Source organism: Podarcis gaigeae (assembly GCF_964106915.1).
Source record: "Podarcis gaigeae genome assembly, chromosome: 13".
NCBI classification, from domain to species: domain Eukaryota; kingdom Metazoa; phylum Chordata; class Lepidosauria; order Squamata; family Lacertidae; genus Podarcis; species Podarcis gaigeae.
The window spans coordinates 27,484,295-27,506,044 of record NC_139689.1 but is presented as its reverse complement, the minus strand read 5'-3'; the positions used below and the strand labels follow the sequence as shown (position 1 = coordinate 27,506,044).

General features: G+C 42.2%; 2 protein-coding genes across 2 annotated transcripts; one reads left to right on the top strand and one right to left on the bottom strand.

Moving 5' to 3' along the window:
* The first annotated feature begins 4,599 nt into the window (after positions 1-4,599).
* LOC310829690 (olfactory receptor 10A7-like) lies at positions 4,600-6,409 on the top strand. The gene has a single exon (XM_083708425.1). It carries the CDS (start codon positions 4,689-4,691, stop codon positions 5,529-5,531), a length of 843 nt encoding a protein of 280 aa, XP_083564551.1. The 5' UTR covers positions 4,600-4,688; the 3' UTR covers positions 5,532-6,409.
* A 1,763-nt stretch (positions 6,410-8,172) lies between these two features.
* On the bottom strand, positions 8,173-9,021 carry LOC310830562 (olfactory receptor 5AP2-like; the record flags this gene model as incomplete). The annotated part of the gene is made up of 1 exon (XM_083710343.1): positions 8,173-9,021. The coding sequence occupies exon 1, from the start codon at positions 9,004-9,006 to the stop codon at positions 8,173-8,175; it is 834 nt and encodes a 277-aa protein (XP_083566469.1). The 5' UTR covers positions 9,007-9,021.
* Positions 9,022-21,750: the final 12,729 nt, after the last annotated feature.

The window sequence follows — 21,750 nt, the reverse complement described above, 5'->3', positions numbered from 1 at the left end:
TTCACAATTGATTTGCTTTACAATAAAAGCTAACCAAAGCTAAAAAACAATAACAACAACAACTGGGGAAGGGGGAGTGATGCAGGGAGGGGTAGAAGCATTGAGTTCCAAACTACAGAGTCACACTTTATGTCATTTTGAAAAGTTTGTTCTTATCAGGGGACTGAACCTGGAAGACTGCCATCAATTTCATGGATCCAGCACTTCTTTAATATGTGATATTTTGAATCTTAAAAGAACAAGATAGGCATCGGATTTGGCATGACTTTGCAGAGCCCTAGCTCCCCAGACCATAAGCACTAAAAGATGCCAAGTGGGACAGATTTCTGAACTAGAATGCCACCTAATCCACATGATTCTTGCTGTTATTCTTGCTCTCAGACCTGGTCAGTATTATAAGTACCTCAAAACCCCCAAAACTGCCAGCTGAGATTGCAACAGGGTCCTTGAGGTTAAAGGTTCCCTTCTTTCCCACTCCTCCCCTTCTACCAATAGTAGAATCCTTAGTTCTGCAGTTATTAATAATAGAAAGCCAAATGCATGCAAGACTGCTTAGTTCTCCTCCCCCAGTCATTGTGAATATCCATCTGTAGAAACAGTTTCTACCAGAACACTTACTGTTTAGCTAAGTGTACATAGTGATATTTTGCTGCTGAATTGAAGTTATCCTCCTTGATCAGTTTCAGTTTAAATAAGTAGGCACGGTGGTGTTTTGCTATTGAATGGAAGCAAAACCCTTTAATTAATCGTACATTGAATCTTTTGCTACTGAATGGAAGCAAGACAAGACAAGACAAGACAAGATGCTATAATCTAAAACAGGCGGAGAGTATTGAGAAGGCACTGAAGAAACCCTTATTTTACAGATGGAATCCAGATGGAACACATCAGAGATTCCACCTGGAAATATTTTAGAGGTAAATATTCATGTTATCTATCATAGCAGCTTTTCATCCCCATTTGCTATATTTGGGGCAGGGTATTTCATTTTTATTTCATGTGAGTTTTAAATGTTTCATATGCACACAAATGAACTCTGCTGCTTTCTTAGTAAACCTTGACACTGGCTGATTGGAAGTGAAAGGTCTGCTCTGAAAATGGGATCTGATCTGTTTCCAGACAGATAAGATCTATGATGTTCACAGGATCTGTCCTGTCTTCATTTGGAACATCAATCTAATGGTTTATGAGGAAGGTTTAGATTTGGCAAGAATGCATACAATACACGTACTGACATCTTTTCCTGGGTCGATTAATTTTACAATGTTCAGAATTCTGGGAGCAAGTTTTTGGATTTTGCAAGCTGTTCAGAGAGAAAATGTATTATTTTTTACATTTTACATCCCACCCTTCTTCCACCATGTAACCCAAAGCAGAAGGGCTCCCATGCAGGCACAGTCAAACACAGATCTGCTTAGCTTCACCATCTACCCTCAGACCATGTCCTGGGACAACAATAAATGTATCAGTGTTTTGGATTTCTCAGAAGCACAGCAGAACTGAGAAATCTCAGAGGGGTTTCAGAAATCAAGGAGCCACTTTAACTCCAACTATTCTGGATTATAATATCTATATATATAAATGGGATTAAAAAGCCAAACATTTAACTTGTTTGAGACCATCTGAAAACTTGTAATGTCGGCCAAACATTGATTAAGTACAGCTGCTTATATTAATCCACAGTTTAATTTATAAAGCAAGGCGGAAACAGTGTTCTGTAGAACTCAGGCAATGCTCACACCATGCATTTAAATCACTCTTATGCTACTTAAATGGTCATGACTTCCCTATGCATCCTGGGTACTGTAGTTTGTTAAATGTGCTGAGTTTTTAGGAGATGCCACCCCCCTCACAGAGCTACAATTTCAGAGTGGTTTAAAAGCAAACCCCTCTTCCCACAGAATTCCTGGAACTGTAGTTCTGTGAGGGGAATATAAATCTCCTAGCAACTCTCAGCACACTTAACAAACTACAGTTCCCAGGATTCTTTGAGGGGAAGTCCTCAGTGTAATAGTGCTTTAAATGTATTGTGTGGATGTGGCCTCAGTGATATCGTTCTGGAGGAAAAGGCAATCAGCATTTGAAACCTACTCTCTTAAATGTAAAATATGTCTATTATCTGATGCAAAACGACCAATTTACACAACAAACTGGATATGCCTCTGTTAAGTTCAGAGAATGTGAATGAATGTGTTGCACAGCCAACTATAATCTAGTATGCTTTGGGGTTTTTTAATAAAAAAATGCATGAATAGCCTCCCTCTCTAGAGTCAGCAGGCATGATTTATGTGTCCAAGGTATTTTTTAGTTTACAAACATAGCAACTATAATAGTGGGTTATAACCTCAAAATTGCATAGAGAAAAAGAAATTTCATTTGAAAATTATCAAAGGATTGAGAATTTTATTGTAATTCTTATGGGTGGGATGCTTTTTCTTTTTATCTTCTTATTTGTTTTTGAGGTGGCCAAGAGGTGTCTGAGAATGTCCTTTATTTCATTCTATAAATCACCTACTGTATCTCTTGGCCTGCATTTTGCAAACTTCCAGGGTGGCTGCAATTACAGGAAATCTTAGCCAAGCGTATCCTAGGGTTTTGAGGAAGTGTGGGCTGAAAAGGCTGCAGACATCCAATAAGTGACTGTAGAATGGAAGAGGACATTCACTCACACACAGTGGTGGCTGTTGCCAAGTGAGACCAGTAGGGCAGAAAGCAGAGAGTAGGTGCAGACAGAGCCAGCAACTGAGAGCGCCAGCTTATTCTAGTTATGTTCCCATTCACCTTCCTGCTGTTACAAAGACAACACTACATGGACTAAGTAGGAAGTAAGTTAGGAGGAGTGTTGCTGGCCACTGCCTAGGGCAGACTAAGGTTCTTAGAACCCAGCATCCACCTTGTAAGTAAATGTGAACTGTTAAAATGAAATACAGAAGAATTTCTCAAGCATCTGGAGAAAGAAGAAAGAAATCAAACATACAACCTCTTTTGACTTGGCAAAGGCTATCTAGGAATTTGGGGGCAGGATTCAGCACAGCACAATTTCTAAAATTGTTTCACCATCTATTGAAATATAATAACAACAATAGCAGCAGCAGCAGCAGCAGCAACAATAACTTATTATTTATACCCCGCACATCTGGCTGGGTTTCCCCAGCCACTCTGGGTGGCTTCCAACAAAATATTAAAATACAGTGGTCTGTTAAACATTAAAAACTTCCCTAAACAGGGCTGCCTTCAGATGTCTTCTGAAAGTCTGGTAGTTGTTGCTCTCTTTGACATCTGGTGGAAGGGCATTCCACAGGACGTGTGCCACTACTGAGAAGGCCCTCTGCCTGGTTCCCTGTAACTTGGTTTCTCACAGTGAAGGAACCGCCAGAAGGCCCTCAGAGCTGGACCTCTGTGACCGGGCAGAACAATGACGGGGACGAGATTCAGGATAGGCAGAAAAAAGCACTTAGTCATACAACATAAATTTAATGTAAGGAGTTCAGTGTCTTGAGTTAACATGGTGATGGCCATTAGATGAAATGGCTTTAAAATGGAATTTGACATGGAGAATTTTCTATTTATCAGTGACTACTAGTCATGACAATTAGGAGAATGTATGAAGCAATGTATATCATGAATGTTAGTTGCTGCCTGGGAGTCACAAGTGAAAAAAGTGCAGTTGTGCTCATGAGCTACTTGTGGAATTCTCCTAGGTTATCTGGCTGGACACTGTGAAAACAGGATGCTGGACTAGATAGGTCTTTGGCCTGATCCAGCAAGGATCCTCATATGTTCTTGTCCTCATGGCTTCAAGAGGAAGTAGGCCACTAACAGTCAGCTGCTGGAGAGCAACAGCAGGAGATGACTATTGCTCCTATGTCTTGCTTAACAGCTTCCCAATGGTTGACAGCTGGTGAATCTTGGGTACTGGACTAAGGTTGCAGCCCTATGCCTACTTGCCTGGAAATAAGCTCTGTTGAATACAGTGAGACTGACCTCGGAGCAGATATGTTTGGGTTGGGATTGTTCATCAAGCTTAGGTCTTATGAAGCAGGGCTCTTATTTTGTCCTTCTGCTATATCATCATCATCATCATCATCTTTTTCCTGATCCAAACTTGTCCTGCATTATCTACCTCCTGTTACTTCCATTCATCACTGTATTTCATTTGTTGCAAATTGTCAGACTGGGGGAAGGACTGAGACATGGGTGAAATGTGTACAGCACTGCACATTATTAATGCTACATAAATGTGTAGTAGTAGCAATGATAAAAGTGATGCTAGTGGGAGGCTTCTTTCCTCTCCCCATAAAAAAATGCTTTGTACAGAGGGAACTAGCATATTTATGAGAAGGCTTCCTATCATGGTGTTATACAACTACGTGTAAAGGAGGGTTGAGTTTTAAAAACAAGAAGAAACAAATGTGTCAGAGCATTCAAAACATACAAAACTCAACTTCCATTACTAAGTGGAACAGTACTGATAGGGCCATACTGGCTGGCTGGCTTTGTGACTGTCAATGGGAGGGGAAAGAAAGAGTCACTAAGCTAACACTAATCAAATTGCATTTCAGAATGACTTTGAGATTCATCTGCAAACAGCATTGGGAGGAAACCAGTCAAGCCCTACAACATTCGTCCTTCTGGGATTTGGCAATTTCCTTGGATTGCGAATTCTCCTCTCCATATTATTCCTTGCAATGTATGCATTGTCTCTTGTTGGAAACCTCCTAATTGTTTTATTGGTTGCAGTTGACCAGCATCTTCATACTCCCATGTACTTCTTCCTCATGAACTTGTCCTGTTTGGAGACTTGCTACATTTCAACCATCGTACCCAGAATGCTGGCTAGTTTCCTTACTGGGGATAGGTCCATATCCATTAAGGGGTGCATCACACAATACTATTTCTTTGGTTTCTGTGCAGCCACAGAATGCTATCTTTTGGCCATGATGTCTTATGATCGGTATTTGGCAATATGCAAACCTCTGCACTATTCAACCATTATGAATGGTAGACTCTGCCTCCAGTTAGCATTCACGTCTTGGATGTGTGGCCTAGTGACGAATACTATAATTACTTCTTTTATGTTGGAGCTCACATTCTGTGGACCCAATGAAATTGATCATTTCTTTTGTGACATATATCCAGTGGCAAACCTCTCATGCAGCAATACGCACCAAGTAAAACTTGTAACATTTATTCTAGGGCTTATGGGAACAGGTCCTCCTTTTCTACTAACTATAACCTCCTACATCTGCATTCTTCTCACTGTCCTGCGAATTAAATCAAAAGCTGCTCAGCAGAAAGCCTTTGCCACCTGCTCTTCCCATCTGATTGTTGTGACACTTTTCTATGGGTCAATATTCCTTGTCTATATAGTTCCTGAATCAGTAACACCGAGTGAACTACACAAAACCTTCTCCCTTTTCTACACCGTCCTAACACCCACCCTTAACCCGCTGATATACAGTTTGAGAAACAGAGAAGTGAAGGAAGTGCTTTTCAAAACTGTCAGAAGATTCAGCAACAGGGTTTCATAGGTTCACAATGTTTTGATAGATAAGATAGGCAGACCTTCCAAATGTCCCTATTTTCCAGGGACAGTCCCAATTTACAGAAGCCTTTCTGGTTTCTGATTTGATCCTGGAATATCCCACTTCCCCTTAGGATGTCCCTGTTTTCATCATCTGTGGGTTAAACCACAGAACCTAGGACTTGCCGGTCAGAAGGTCGGCGGTTCGAATCCCCGCAATGGGGTGAGCTCCCGTTGCTTGGTCCCTGCTCCTGCCAACTGAGCAGTTCGAAAGCACGTCAAAGTGCAAGTAGATAAACAGGTACCACTCCAGCAGGAAGGTAAACGGCGTTTCCGTGCGCTGCTCTGGTTTGCCAGAAGCAGCTTAGTCATGCTGGCCACATGACCCGGAAGCTGTACGCTGGCTCACTTTGCCAATAAAGCGAGATGAGCACCGCAGCCCCAAGGTTGGCCACGGCTGGACCTAGTGGTCCATGGTCCCTTTACCTTTAGCTTTACATGCACGTGCTAGAAGAGATGAGATCATAAACTGTGGAATTGAACCAGCTGCAAGGTCGTTAAGATTGGAAATTGAGAGACTTCATTTGGTGCAAAGGACGGTGGGGGGGGGGGAGGGGAGCCTATGGCTTCTTTATATAAAGTTTTCTTTTCTATATTTATGATTCAGTAACCCTCCTTTGAATGCTAGTTCAAATTATGTATGTACAGGTGAGGAGAGATGAAAGTGGATTGCAGATATTGAATATAACATTGAATGGAACTGTGTGTGTAAAGAAAAAGGAAAAAGGAAGGGAAGCTCTATTTTGCAAAAGGTTTACGCTGGAAACTTAGAGCTGACTCTTCCCTATCCTTTATTATTTGCGGACTGAATTGAATGATGCTAAAAGTACTTGGAATTTAATTTAATTGGAAGTACAACTGCACATACAGAGGGATGAAAGGAATCTGCAAGCTTAATGAATGTTAGAATGATGTTGGACAGAAATTAAGTGGTTTCCAGCTGTAATGCTTAAGAGACATGAAAAAAAGGTTTAGAAATAAGCAAAAAGTAATGGTGAGGATTTGCTGAACCAACAATTTGAATTGGAATACAAGAAAGGGAGGTATGAGGAGGTCTGGAAAATAAGTTTTTTTAAAAAAGTAATGGAAATTGTATTTGTTTTTTAAATGTTTGTATTTTTGTATTTTTGTTATTTTTTCTTTTCTTTTTATTTTTATATTGTATTATTTTTGAAAACTTTAATAAATATTCTATAAAAAAGAAAGGAATCTGCAAGCTTGCCAAGGAACTGATAAGGTTCATTACTGAGTTATTTGTAGTTTGACTGACCACTCTCCTTCCCAGGCTGAGAGGGGAAATGGTGAAGACAGGTTATGTATTGGGACAGTGTGAATTTTGCAGCTGCTGTTAAAGTTGCAAAACAGTGAACCATGGGATGGAGCAATGGAGAATTTCTGAAACAACAATGGGATATTAGCTCCACCCAAGGCATGATAGAGAACAGCAACAACTAGGAAAAGACAGACATAATATTTTACAAGGACAGGAAGAAACATCATGGGAGAAAGATTGCCACACACAGGAAGAACAAGGATACAGTTTGAATGCCTCACTTGTAGATTTATATATTATTTAATGTGTCAATAAGAATGGAAGTTGTTAATATTGCAGTTGTTGTATAAGGGATTGTTATTTTGATGGGAGTGTAACTGAAATTAATAAGATTCTGGAATGCAGAAATAAAATAAATCATCCAACCATCAATTCTAGCATGTGGGGGGGAGGACACTTAAATTATATAATTTGGTATTTGAATGATTGGTATTACTAATTGTATTATAATTTGGCATTGTTATAATGAGGCTATTATTAGAATGTAATTGAAAACTAATACAAATTATTCCCACCCCCAAAAACACATTTTTGTGTTTCTGCAATCTCCCTTAAGTCTGCTATTACCTCCCTCTTGTGTGTGAAAGTTGCCATTTTGACTAAGCAAAGTCACACACTTTAAGAACGTGTTTGCTGTTAGAAGAAGAACCACTTACCTTCCAGGGAAGTGGTGAATGAGGCCTACCTCCCCCCCCCCCCCAGCATTCCCCATCTGAAGAAGGGCAAGGGCCACCACCAATACACCAATGGGACACATTGCCTACACCCTCCACTGTCCTGAGAAAACTCCTTAATCCCAATTTTATTTTATTCTTTTGTAGATTTACAACAAGGATAGCACACAACAATGCATAAATTTTAGAAAGAGGAAATGGAATTCCATTGGAAATCTTCAGCTTCTCTAGCTGTGGCACAAGTACTAACAAGAAATTATTATTTTTTAAATTTGTTTTAGTAAATTATACCATTACTTTCAACAGCTTCCATGGTGACTTACAAAGAGGGGTTGGTGGGAATGCAATGCATGCAGGTGGTCCCAGGTTCAACCCCAGACATCTCCAGGTAAGCTCCGTAGTGTCTGAAATCCTGGAGAGTCACTGCCACTCAGTGTAGGAAATATTGAGTAAACAGACCACTAGTTTGACTCAGTATATGGCAGCTTCCTATGTAATACTGTCATGCTGTGCAAAGACTTTGCTGCAGCTCCTTACTTCCTTGTTAGCGGAAACAGACATAAAAAGCCACCCAGTAAAGGTTAAGGTAACTGAGCCAAACCGATAGCTTTTCTGACTGTTCTGTATAGGGCCTCCTTGACATCTCTATTTCTCAGGCTGTATATGAGGGGGTTGACCATGGGGGTTAAGACTGTATAAAAGAGAGAGAAGTATTGATGAAGTTCCTTCAGTATGTCAGTTGTGGGAGCCATGTAGACGCTGATGAGAGACCCAAAGAAGAGGGTCACTACAATGAGATGGGAAGAACAAGTGGAGAAGGCTTTTTGCCTCATGCCTTTGGATTGGATCTGGAGGATATTGATGATGATAAGCACGTATGAGATCAAGGTAAGTAGAAATGGGGGTATGGTATCCATGGATGCCAGGATGAGGGTTGCAAGTTCCACCACATGGGTGTCACTACAGGAAAGCTTCAGCACTGGGGCCAGATCGCAAAAGAAATGGTCAATTTCGTTGGGGCCACAGAATGACAGCTGCAACTCTAGAGAGGTTATGATGGTGTTACTTAGAAAACCACTTATCCAGGAGCCACAAATAAGCCATAGGCAGAGCCTACCATTCATGAGAGAGGTGTAGCGCAGTGGCTTGCAGATGGCTAAATATCGATCGTACGACATCACAGCCAGGAGATAGCATTCAGTAGATGCTAAGGAACCAAAGAAATAGTATTGTGCAATGCAGCCATTAGCAGAAATGGATCTCTCTCCTGTTAGAAGACTGAAAAGCATCCGGGGAAGAATGGTTGATGTGTAACAGATCTCCAAGCAAGACAGGTTCCCTAGGAAGAAGTACATGGGAGTGTGGAGGTGAAGATCAGCCAGAACTAGCACAACAAGGAGGAGATTCCCAGCCATGGTAATAAAGTAGATTGCTAGGAAAGCCAGGAAGAGAAGAGACTGCAGTTCTGGGTAATGATCAACCAATCCAAGAAGAATGAAGTTGGCAATGGTAGTTTGATTTGTTCTGTTTTGCAGTTGCTGCAGGGAAAGAAAGGAGGTTGTGAAACAAAGAGCAGATTTATATCTATTCATTGTTTCATATGATTTGTATATCCTGCTTTTCTGCTCAAAGCAGCTTACAAATAAAAAGTAAATATAACAGCACAATAATTAAAACACAAAATAATGAAATGGAAAACAGCAGCAAACGTAAAAGAGCAGCACTAACAATAGAATAATAGAGGACCTATTTCATGTCAAGCTAAAAGTTGCAGGTAGCTACAGAAATCTGGCATTCATCATCCCTGGCCACTGACAATTTTGGATGGTGCCCAAGGACTTGTAGTCCCCAACATCTGAAGGGTAGGTATTATGTTAGCTGTTTTTTCAATATAACATGTATTGACTGCTTCCATGGCCTTAACCTACTATTTCCATAGTGAATCTGTAAATACTATAATTTTTCTGAAATGCAAGGATTTTTCTTTGCTGAGAATTATCTTTCGGTGGAAAATATATACAGCCCTGGTAACAGGATATTAGAGGCATCATAAACAGGCGGTGGTCATCATCACATTGATTCCTTCTGAGAGCTTAAAGAAGCATCTGGTTGTCCAATCTTGGAAATAAAGTGATGGTTGAGCTGGTCTGCTCTAGAAAGGCAATTCTTATTCATATGAACTAAAGGTTCTGCTTCATATAAAAATTCCATTATGCCCCACCCCCTCAGGGTGTGTGTGCCAAACTATTAGCTATTGGTATTCCTGGTGTTACTTCCACTCAATTTCTCACTGGAAATGAAAACTCTGTAGAACTTACTATGTTGGAGATTAACTTTTGGATTTTTTAAGGCAACCATTAGTAAGAAGGTCTCTATTCTGTACCTATGGGCTCTTCTTGAGAGCCACACTGCTAGAGAATGAGGATGCAGCCCTACACACAGGTTGCTTAAAGTCCCATGAAATCAATGAGATTTAAGTAGCTTACAGTGGAGAACTTTAGCTTGAGAATCAAGAGAGGTCAACATCAACGGCAGAAGTTGTGCAACATCACATTCTTTGCAACTGAGCTAGTATCCAGAGCTGACTGAGATTAGCATGCTTGCATTGCTATGTCAGGAACAACCATTACTGCAGACCTTCCAAGTGTCCCTATTTTCCAGAAACATCCCTGATCTAGAGAAGTCGTCCCAGTTTCTGATTTGATCCAGGAATGTCTCGCTTTTCCTTAGGATGTCTCTATTTTCATTGGATAAATGTTGGAGGGTATTTAGTTATCCAATCCAAGAGGCATCTTTTTAAATGTTTAATGTTTTATTACGGTTTTATATATGTTGGAATCTGCCCAGAGTGATGGGGAAAACCAATATGTTGTGTGGGGTATAAACCGTAAAATTATCATTATGGAATGGGATGTCCCTATTTTCATTGGATAAATATTGAAGGTTATGTTATTGCAAGACATTACAAAGAACTGGGTAAGGATATCATAGCAACAATTAATCCCTATTGATAACAATGGGTGTACTCTTAACATGGATATGTTTGGATACCATCAACCCATGCAAGCAATTTTATGCAGAATTCCCTCCTTCTCTAGCAGTGGCTTGCAGCTACAGTATATATGAATAGGTTAAAAACCATATTGCAAATGATTACATAATAGATTTTGAAGGCCACTGTTACTGTCTAGGTTTGCAAGTTTGTAGGGTAGAAATGTGTTCTGAAATAAACCATGATCAGTCCCAGATTTGAACAATCTCTTTCATGAAGTCCAACTATATATCAACACAGTATTACACAGAAGATCAAAGAGAGAGTGACCGGCCATACAAATGTGGTTTCTTTCTCCATTGCAGCATATAACTTTGATAGCAAGTTGTGGGCATTTTCTTTCTTTTTTAGAATTATTTTTGGTACAAATTATTTGTGGTAAGGATAGCCCTTTATAGTGCCCTCCAGATGTTGTGGGCTACAAATCCCACCACCCTGACCTATGACCAAACTGGCTGGGGCTGATCCATAATATATTGAGGGCATCACAATGGATGTCTCTTCTTTATGGGCTGCCAATTAGACATCCAAAAGCACAGTTGCTGCTGTTTAAACAATTTGATTATATGCTTTGGTACAGGACTCAGATGGTCACTGTCAAAACAACAGGTTCCATTAGGCAGCTTTGGTACAAGTCAATTGGTTTGATTGTCACACTCTCTCAAATATATAGAAAAGGGAATCTCACTCTCCACAGGTTGGGTGGGGGGAGGAGGAAGAACTATTGTAAAAAATTGGTTTACCTCAAAGTTGATTCCATTTGGGGGTTGAGTGGTATGTGTACTTCCTTCACCCATTTCTGGGTTTGGAGATTACCATATACAATCCTTTATAAACTCCAGCTAATCTTCAAAAGAGCTGTACATTGACTGTACTGGACCTTGGGAATCTTAAGTGAATAATAGCATATAACAGCATCTCCAAATATTTTGTTCTCTCTCATTCTCTCTCTCTCTCCTTTTCTCCTTCTCTGAAATCTTCACATCTGTATTTAAAGCTAAGCAATGTCGTCAGCTACTTGAAAGAAGAAAGTATTGCGTAGGCAAGGTTTTCTTTTAAGTGCAGCACTGTTGGGGTTAAGCCTCTTAAAGAAGTAATGAGAGAGAGAAAAATGGCATTCCTTCAAGGAGAAAAGAAACCATAGGGATGGTGTCCTTAGAGGGCAATTGCCTCTCACACAGATGTGAGGGTTTAATGTGTTTGTAATTGTCTGTACAAATGGGAAAAAGCTAATCACCCACTCTTAAAATCTTACCAGAATCCAACCCTAATCTGTGGTGGCTTTTCTATAACATCTTTCATTTTTATTGAAAAAGAGTTTTAGTTTACCTATTTTGGATAGTACTTTCCTTTAGGACATGCGTTCTCTTCTCACCATGGAAAACCACCCAGCAGTCTTGGAGATGAATAGCAGTGCAGCTGGGTTGGGCTGGGGAGGGATCCTTCCAAGCTCATTGGTATTTAGTGCAGGCAGGTAAGGGACTTAGGGCATGGTCAGCACCCAGGGGTTAGGCTGGGTGAAGGACCCTTCACTAACCCCTTCCTATTGTTGGCCAGCTTGGGAGGCTGGTTGATTTGGTGCTCTAGGGACCTGGCATGCACTGCCGGCTGAACAGCAGGGGTGGCTGGCACTAGTCAGTTCACACACCCACAGCTCACTTTATGCACACCCTTCAAGTGTTTCAAATTTCAATGGACAGTCCTGGAGACACAAAAGCCACCCCAGCTTCTGATTTGATCCCGGAATATCCCTGTTTTCCCTGGGGAGGAAGAGGAACTGGTGCTTGTCCTGAATGACGAAGATGAAGGCAGTGGCAGCTGGAGGACAGCATCCCATTGCCCCTCCATGGACTCTCCATGGCCATGGCTGCTGGACTCCTCCCTCGGGCAGCTCATTGCAGTTGCTGGAGAGCAGGCAAGGAGGAGGAGAACCTGCCACCACTGAGGCCCAGCCCCGTACAACGCTCTGGCTCTGAGGGGCAGGCAGAAGGTAGGGCTGCCCTGGGTAGGAAGAAAGGGGGAGCGGAGCGGAGCACAAGGAATCTTGTTTGTTTGTTTTATTTCTTTTAAAAATGCTTTGTGGGTCAGCATCTAATCTTTCCTCTTTCTAAAATTTATTTATTGCTGTGTGTTTTCCTTGTTGTAAATCTACAAAAGAATATAATAAAATTGGGGTTAAGGAGTTTTCTCAGGACAGTGGAGGGTGTGTGCACTGCGTCCCATTAGTGTATTAATGGTGGCCCTCACCATTTTTCTGGTAAGAAATGCTGTGGGGTGAAATAAATGGGTGGTTGAGGAGGGTCAGTTGCCAGGGAGAAATGTTTTCATCGGAGGAATGTTGGAGGGTATGTAAATGAAGAAGAACAAAGAAGAAGAGTTTGGATTTGATATCCCACTTTATCACTACCCTAGGGAGTCTCAAAGCGGCTAACATTCTCCTTTCCCTTCCTCCCCCACAACAAACACTCTGTGAGGTGAGTGGGGCTGAGAGACTTCAGAGAAGTGTGACTAGCCCAAGGTCACCCAGCAGCTGCATGTGGAGGAGCGGAGACACGAACCTGGTTCCCCAGATTACGAGTCCACCGCTCTTAATCACTACACCATGCTGGCTCCCTGGAATCACAAAAGCCACCTCAGCTTCTGATTTGATCCTGGAATATTCCTATTTTCCCTGGGGAAGAAGATGAACCAGGGCAGGCTTTGCCTACTCGATCATAGAAATGATAATTACTGCCACTACAATCTCATACTTGCAGGCCCATGCGCAGTGAGCCCCCAGGGAGCCGGGAAGGGGTGATGAAACATAAGAATAAACTGACATAACAAGGTTTTGGAATTGAAAATGACCACAACTATATTGATTACAGATGTTAGTATGCATTGGCTTAAGCACTGGGTATATATGCTGTGTCAGTCTCCTGCCTGATGACTGACGCTGAACAGGGTCATGCCTGGGTTTAGGGTCACCTCAAGATGCAGCTACACCCTCCATACGCAGAGCCCACTTACCTCAAAGGCAACGCCAATATGTAGGGTGGGTGGGAGGGAGAGATGATCAGCTGCTGTTCACACTGCTGGGTCCCAGTGCAGCCAGCTTAAATAACCCAGTGGCAGACCAGAGTGAAGCCTGTGTTTCTCTGGTCTTCCATTGAAACCCTGTCCCACATACAAACCACCATTGGCCAATTTAAATTTAAAACATGGCAGACTATCCTGTCCCACCCCCCATGGCTGACTGAAGCCGAAGCAAACAGGCATGTGTGAAGTATGAAGGTGCCATGTTCCTACCTCATCTGTGGGGCCAGGCTAGGCCTCATTCACCACTTCCCTGGAAGGTAACAACAAACACATTCTTAAAAGTGTGTGACTTTGCTTAGTCGAAATGGCAACTTTCACACACAAGAGAGAGGTATAAGGAGACTTAAGGGAGATTGCAGAAACACAAAAATGTCGAGGAAAAACCAATACATGAAGTGAGAAATCACCCAAACAGTCCAATGAGGAATGTCAAAATTTCTTGAGCTGGATGAAAAACTGGGGGTGGGAGAGAAAGGATTCAGGTATTCTGATAGAGGTTGTGGCTGACTGGCTAAAATCATGAACAGGGGCACCCAACAGTGTATTTCTTCTTCTTCTTTTTTTTTTTTGCAGGTCTCACTTGTTCCTTGTAATACCCATGACATGTCCATTTGGATGGATAGTGCAGAGGTTTGCATATCGCCAAATACCGATCATAAGACATCATGGCCAAAAGATAGCATTCTGTGGCTGCACAGAAACCAAAGAAATAGTATTGTGTGATGCACCCCTTCATGGATATGGACCTATCCCCATTAAAGAAACTAGCCAGCATGATTGCCCCTGTTTGCATTTTCATCCTTGGTTCAGAATAGAAATCAATACAGCCAGCATCAAATGGCGGCACAAGCACTTGCAGCGGCTCGGCACTCCGAAGACCGGTTTTCAGTGAGTTGTGTTTTATTTTTATCTGTGAACTTATTGCTGCTATGGACTGTGAACACTCAGGGACAAGTAATTTATAGTCGTCAAGAGCTCTTAAGTATCGGCAGAGAAGGCTGCAGCCAGGCGGTCTCAACCTACAACATTCCAGCTGAGCTTATCAGAGAGCCTCCATATCTTGCATATCCTTGGGATACTCCCCTTGCTCTCCTGGCCAGAAAGAAAAGAAAACGGAGAGGGCGTAAGCAGAAGAGGGGCTGTAGAGCCGGACTACGAGTGAGGCTAAGTAAAAATCCTCACAAGCCTGCATTGCCAAGTCTCCTTGTATCAAATGTTAGATCTTTACCCAACAAGGTAGAGGAGTTGGAACTTATTACCTCTCGGCAGAAAAGTATCCGGGACTGCTGTGTTATGGTCCTTTTAGAGACGTGGCTGGATTCCTCCTTTCCACAGGGACTTTTGCAGCTAGAAGGACGCTCAGTAATTAGAGCGGATAGAACCGCCGAATCCGGGAAGAGCAGAGGAGGAGGAATTTGCGTTTATATAAATAACAACTGGAGCTCGGACATTAAACAAATGGACACGCATTGTTCTCCTGACTTGGAGTACCTAGTGGTGAAGTGCCGCCCTTTTTATTTGCCACGTGAGTTTAATGTTGTCATAATAACAGCGGTGTATATACCTCCCGATGCAAATACTACTACAGCTATGGGTCACCTGCTAACTGCTATTAGCAAACAGCAGCGGGCCCACCCGGATGGAGCATTTGTGGTTGCTGGTGATTTCAATCGAGCCGACTTAAGGACTGTGCTTCCTAAGTTCCACCAGTATGTTGATTGTCCCACTAGGGGGGGGAAATACCCTAGACCGAGTATATAGTAACATCATGCATGGATACAAGACCAAGCCCTTGCCCAATTTGGGACAGTCAGACCACATATCCTTACTTATGATACCATCATATAGACCTCTCGTACGCAGAATTAGACCATCAACTAGAGAGATACGAGTGTGGCCAGCAGGTGCATCCGAGCAACTTCAAGATTGCTTTCGGAACACTGAATGGTCACTTTTTGTGGAGAATAATGTGGACACATACGCTTCAATAGTACTGTTCTATGTCAAAAGCTGCATTGATGTCGTTACTACCACCAAACAAATACGGGTGTTTCCTAACAACAAGCCCTGGCTAAACAGGGATGTGTATCTTCTGTTAAAGGCAAGAAATGCTGCTTTTCACTCTGGCGATGCGCAACAGTATAGAGAAGCTAGAGCCAAACTGAAAAAGGGCATTAGGGATGCCAAAGCTATGTACTGCCGGAGGATCGAAAAGCATTTTGAGAGCTCCGACCCTCGTCGAGTATGGCAAGGCCTGCGACAAATTACAGGGCAAAATATTAAAAACGAACTGGCTAGCAGCAGTGCGCACCTGGCTGATCAGCTGAATCAATTCTTCGGTCGTTTTGAGGTGGGAACTGGACCACCGTCACTACGGCATTGGCTACCAGCACATCATCAGAAACTATTACTGATAAACAACCATTTTTATTACAGACCTCCGACGTACAACGTGCTTTTCGGAGCATTAATATTAGGAAGGCAGCTGGACCGGATGGAATTATGGGACGAGTTATTAGGGACTGTGCTGCAGAATTAGCTGGTGTATTTACGGACATTTTTAATCTATCCCTGTTGCAGGGTTCTGTCCCTACCTGCCTGAAGACATCGATTATAGTGCCAGTCCCTAAACAGTCAGTGGTGGTATCTCTCAATGACTACAGACCAATAGCCCTAACATCTGTCGTTATGAAATGCTTTGAGAGATTGGTGCTAGATTATATTAAGGCTGGTCTTCCGTCCACTCTAGACCCGTTCCAGTTTGCATACAGAAGAAATAGATCTACTGATGATGCTATTTCCATCGCTGTCCATACTGTACTGAGTCATCTAGAACGACAGGGAACCTACGCAAGGCTGTTGTTTGTGGACTACAGTTCTGCCTTTAATACAATTCTACCAGACAGGTTATTCCTTAAAATGACCAATTTGGGTATACATCAGAAGATCTGTTTGTGGGTAAGGAATTTCCTGACCGATAGGCCGCAGACAGTGAGAATGGGACCTTACTATTCTTCTACTCTAGTATTAAGCACAGGAGCCCCTCAGGGGTGTGTGTTAAGCCCCTTTCTCTATTCCCTGTACACATTTGATTGCACCCCACTGCATAAGTCCAACACAATCATCAAATTTGCGGATGATACAACAGTGGTGGGGCTCATTAGTGAGAATGATGAGGCTGCTTATAGGAAAGAAGTACAGGGGTTAATTCAATGGTGTAAAGAAAATAATCTTATGCTTAACACCAAAAAAACCAAAGAACTCATAATTGATTTTAGGAGAAAGAAAAGTGTATTTTTACCATTGCACATAAATGGCGAGGAGGTGGAGAGGGTTGGTAGTTTTAAATACCTGGGCATTTACATCTCTGAGGACCTCTCATGGACTGCAAATATTAATATGGTTGTGAGGAAGGTGCAGGGGAGGTTGTATTTCCTGAGAATGCTCAGGGGATTGAATCTATCTCAGCACCTACTTCTGTCCTATTATCACAGTACCATTGAGAGTGTCTTAACCTATAGTATATTATCGTGGTATGGGAGCAGCTCTGAAATGGATAAAAAAGCTTTACAGAGAATAATTAAAATTGCCCAGAATGTTATTGGGCTCCAACTACCAACCCTGGATGAGATCTTCACGTCTCGCAGCTTGAAGAAGTCACACAATATCCTGAGAGATCCCACCCATCCTGCTCACAACCTCTTTGAACTGTTGCCTTCGGGCAGAAGATACAGGACAATGAAAACACGAACCACACGCCTTCTGAATAGTTTCTATCCAAGAGCTCTGATTGCACTAAATAATGATCTCAGGGCCAGTTGTAAGAAATAGCAAGCAGTGAGTAGTAAGGAATGAGATAGGTTTTAGGTTATGCTATGCTTCAAATGGGACGCAGGTGGCGCTGTGGGTTAAAGCCTCAGCGCCTAGGACTTGCCGATTGAAAGGTCGGCGGTTCGAATCCCTGCGGCGGGGTGCGCTCCCGCTGCTCGGTCCCAGTGCCTGCCAACCTAGCAGTTCGAAAGCACCTCCGGGTGCAAGTAGATAAATAGGGACCACTTACCAGCGGGAAGGTAAACGGCGTTTCCGTGTGCAGCTCTGGCTCGCCAGAGCAGCGATGTCACGCTGGCCACGTGACCCGGAAGTGTCTCTGGACAGCGCTGGCCCCTGGCCTCTTAAGTGAGATGGGCGCACAACCCCAGAGTCTGTCAAGACTGGCCCGTACGGGCAGGGGTACCTTTACCTTTACCTTTACCTATGCTTCAAATAGGTTATGTTATGTTCTAATAGATTATGTCTGCATAGGATGAGAGTGTTGGAGATACGTGCGAATGTGTATGTGAATCCGGTCTCGGGTGTTTGATTTTCGTTGTTGTGTATACTGTGTATATACGGACAATGACAATAAATTTATCTATCTATCTATCTATCTATCTATCTATCTATCTATCTATCTATCTTGGAAATGAAATTGGTCATTGCTCAAAACATTCTTCTTTTTTGAAAAATCCACAACTGATATCTAATTAAATTAATGATTTTACATATTTAAATTCTTTTTAAAAAGTGTATTATGTAAGCATATGTAACATAAGATATCGTAGGAGAAGACAATAAGAATATTTTTTCGTGTAGGCTTTTCTTTAGACTGAGGAATTCACATATAAAGTTGCAAATAAATGAATAAATGAATAAATGAAGGAATGGAGAGTAAACGTAATTGTTTCCCAATTACTGAAATATAACAATCGTATGCCCCCCTAAATATACTTTTACAAAATCGCCAACAAACAGGAGTGACCGTGTTGCCAGGGGCATCTTTTCTGCAAATACAATAAAGTCATGCCAATTTGCAAACAACCAGTCTCTTGCTTCCAAACTGTGGGGAATTATTTCTAAAAAGGAGTAACCCTCTCTTTCTTATAGCTTCAATGTTTCCTTTACACTGAAAGGAATATTGCAGAAAGCATTACACCCTCAAATTATATTCAATTTCTAACTCACGTTAATTACGTTAAATTCAAGACAGTGAGGAAAATGATGTAGCATTTGACAGAAACTGAACTGCAGCAGAATGGAAACAACTGTTAATTGTGACAGACACAGGACAAAATAGAATTCAATGTCTTCTTGCACACCTGGCTGTTGCCCAGGAAGTGTTTCCCAAGGAAATTCTTGCCACCACCAGATTAAAGGTAAAGGTAAAGGGCCCCTGGACAGTTAAGTCTATTCAAAGGTGACTATGGGGTTGCAGTGCTCATCTAGATTTCAGGTCGAGGGAGCCATCATTTGTCCACAGAAAGCTTTCTGGGTCATGGGGCCAGCATGAATAAATTTCTTCTGGCACAATGGAACACTGTGACAGAAACCAGAGCGTGCAGAAACTCAGTTTACCTTCCCGCCGGAGCGGTACCTATTTATCTACTTGCACTTTGATGCGCTTTTGAACTGCTAGGTTGGCAGGAGTTGGGACAGAGCAATGGGAGCTCACCCCGTTGTGGAGATTCAAACCGCCGGCCTTCCGATCACCAAGACCAAGGGACTCAGTGGTTTAGACCACAGTGCCACCCACGTACCCAGTTAACGTACCTTGAGTGGAGCAGGTCTTAAATTCACCGTCCCTGTCATAGTTATCCGTCATGCTACACCACAATGTGTTATCACCAGCTCCGTCCCTGGTACATGCAGAGTAGGATTTCTCTTTGTAAATGAAGGGGAATTTGCAAGAGAGGGATTCTGTGGAGGAAACAAAAAGTAGTGGTAGAAGCAATTCAGAAGCTGCATTAAGAGAGATGGGTGGAAATTCGGAAGTAGGAGAAACAGTAAGTGAACATCCTGGAACAAATGTATCTTGCTGTTGTAAGATACATGTTTATAAGGTCACATTTTAAAGGTAAATGGCCGAACCACACAAAATGTAGAATGCATATATACACTGCGCTTAGGGCTTATCCACACTTTCTCTTGTACAACTGCTTCCCCCAGAAAAAACCTCTCTTTAACACTTATTCACAGCATACATCAATTTGGGTTTCCACCAGCTGGTTTTTTCTTTGATAGAATTGCAGCTAAATCAGAATTACTCTGAATTGCTCTTTGCTCCTGTTCTGCATTCACAAAATATTAGCCACAATCTATATCAATCCTGTAGTTCAATGCATGTTTTTTTTCTCAGACCAACTTCAATCTGATTAGAAAACTGCATGCAGAGTCAGAGAGAAAGGGGATATTTGTATCTGACACACATCATTTTTAGCTGTGATTTCTGCATTTCAGGGGATTGAACCAGATGAGCTTTTGAGTCCCTTCCAATTCTACAATTCTGTGATTCTACGGTTCCCCTGTGAATATACCCTAATGTGAATACAGTGGTACCTTGGGTTACAAACACTTCAGGTTACAGACTCGGCTAACCTGGAAGTAGTACCTTGGGTTAAGAACTTTACCTCAGGATGAGAACAAAAATCACGTGGCAGCTGCAGCGGGAGGCCCCGTTAGCTAAAGTGGTACCTCAGGTTAAGAACAGTTTCAGCTTAAGAACGGACCTCTGGAACGAATTAAGTTCTTAACCTGAGGTACCACTGTATACCCTAACAGCAATCACACTGGCACAGGTGGGGTTACTGGGACAGGTGAACCGTGGAATCACAGAATTGTAGAATGGGAAGGGACTCAAAAGCTCATCTAGTTCAACCCCCTGAAATGCAGAAATCACAGCTAAAGATGATGTGTGTCAGATACAAATATCCCCATCCTTTCTCTGATGTGAACAACTCTGCCACAAATGTGGCTTGAAATGCAGTGGGAGGAATTACCTCACTGCGTTTCTAGCCTTGGATGTGAACATAGCTTATGCAAGTCAGGTCTATATAAAATCTGCTGAAAGTGGAGATCACCAATAGTGTATAGTAATCCAGCTTGAACGAACCAGAAATTATACATGTAGCATTCCTTACCTTCGCTTGCTGTGAGCAAAGGTAGGAGAACCCAGCTGTACAAGAGGCAGGTTATAATGGAAGCCATTAGCTCTTTAAGGCAGCTTGACAGGCATAGGAATGCAGAGTGGTCTAATTTACCCTCTTTATAAACCCCTCTTGGCGACTCCTTCCTCCCACAACTACAAACACTAGGTTTTTGCACATTGGACAGGGACTGAGCAAACGATATATACATACCTAACTCCTGCATTGATATTCATGTATGTTTCACACTACCAGTTCAGTGGCTATTAAGCTAAATGATGAGGCAACACACACACACACACACACACACACACACACACACACTGCTTCATCACCCTGTCCACAACATGCAAAGATGCAAGAGGTTTTGAGCAATTTTGTGGGCGTGGATGTAAGGAATGAAAATGTCACTTTTTCATAAAAGGCCCAAAGGTTGCAAGTTGCAATAGCTAAGGAAAAAGTTGTGACAGCTAAGTAACCGCAACCTCGCTTAGAAGCTTACCTTTACTGGCATGGGGTTAGAATGCCTGGAAACAGGGTGGTTTGCTGCTAGAATGTGGTTTATCTGGACATTTCAGCATGCCTCACCAGGACAGAACTCATGTCCACCTAAGAGGCAGTCGGGAAGTGGCTTTATCACTTGGGTAAATGTGTAAGAGCATAAGAACACACTTCCTTATTTGGCCAAAAGTAATTAAGGGTGATGGTCTCTGAATTCAGAGGAATGGGAGATGTCAACAGAGGCAGAGAATTTAGTATTTTAATTAAGCGGTCATGATAGGCTGTGAACCCTGTACGCCCCCAACCAACGGGGAGGCAGGGGAGGGACCTTGCGCTTGGTTGAAATATATGCTTGTGTTTTACTGAACTTGGGTGTGGCTGCTTTTGGATGCTCACATTTTCCAAAATGTGTAATCAATAAACTCTTTGTTGCTTCACCAATTTTGTTCAGGCTTTATTTTGAAGGGGTCCCAGGACTCAGAATCTTGGGACCTGCATTTTATATCTCACAGTGGAGATGCAACAGTGGGGCAAAGCTAGCATCAATCAGCCTTTTTTATTTAACCAGG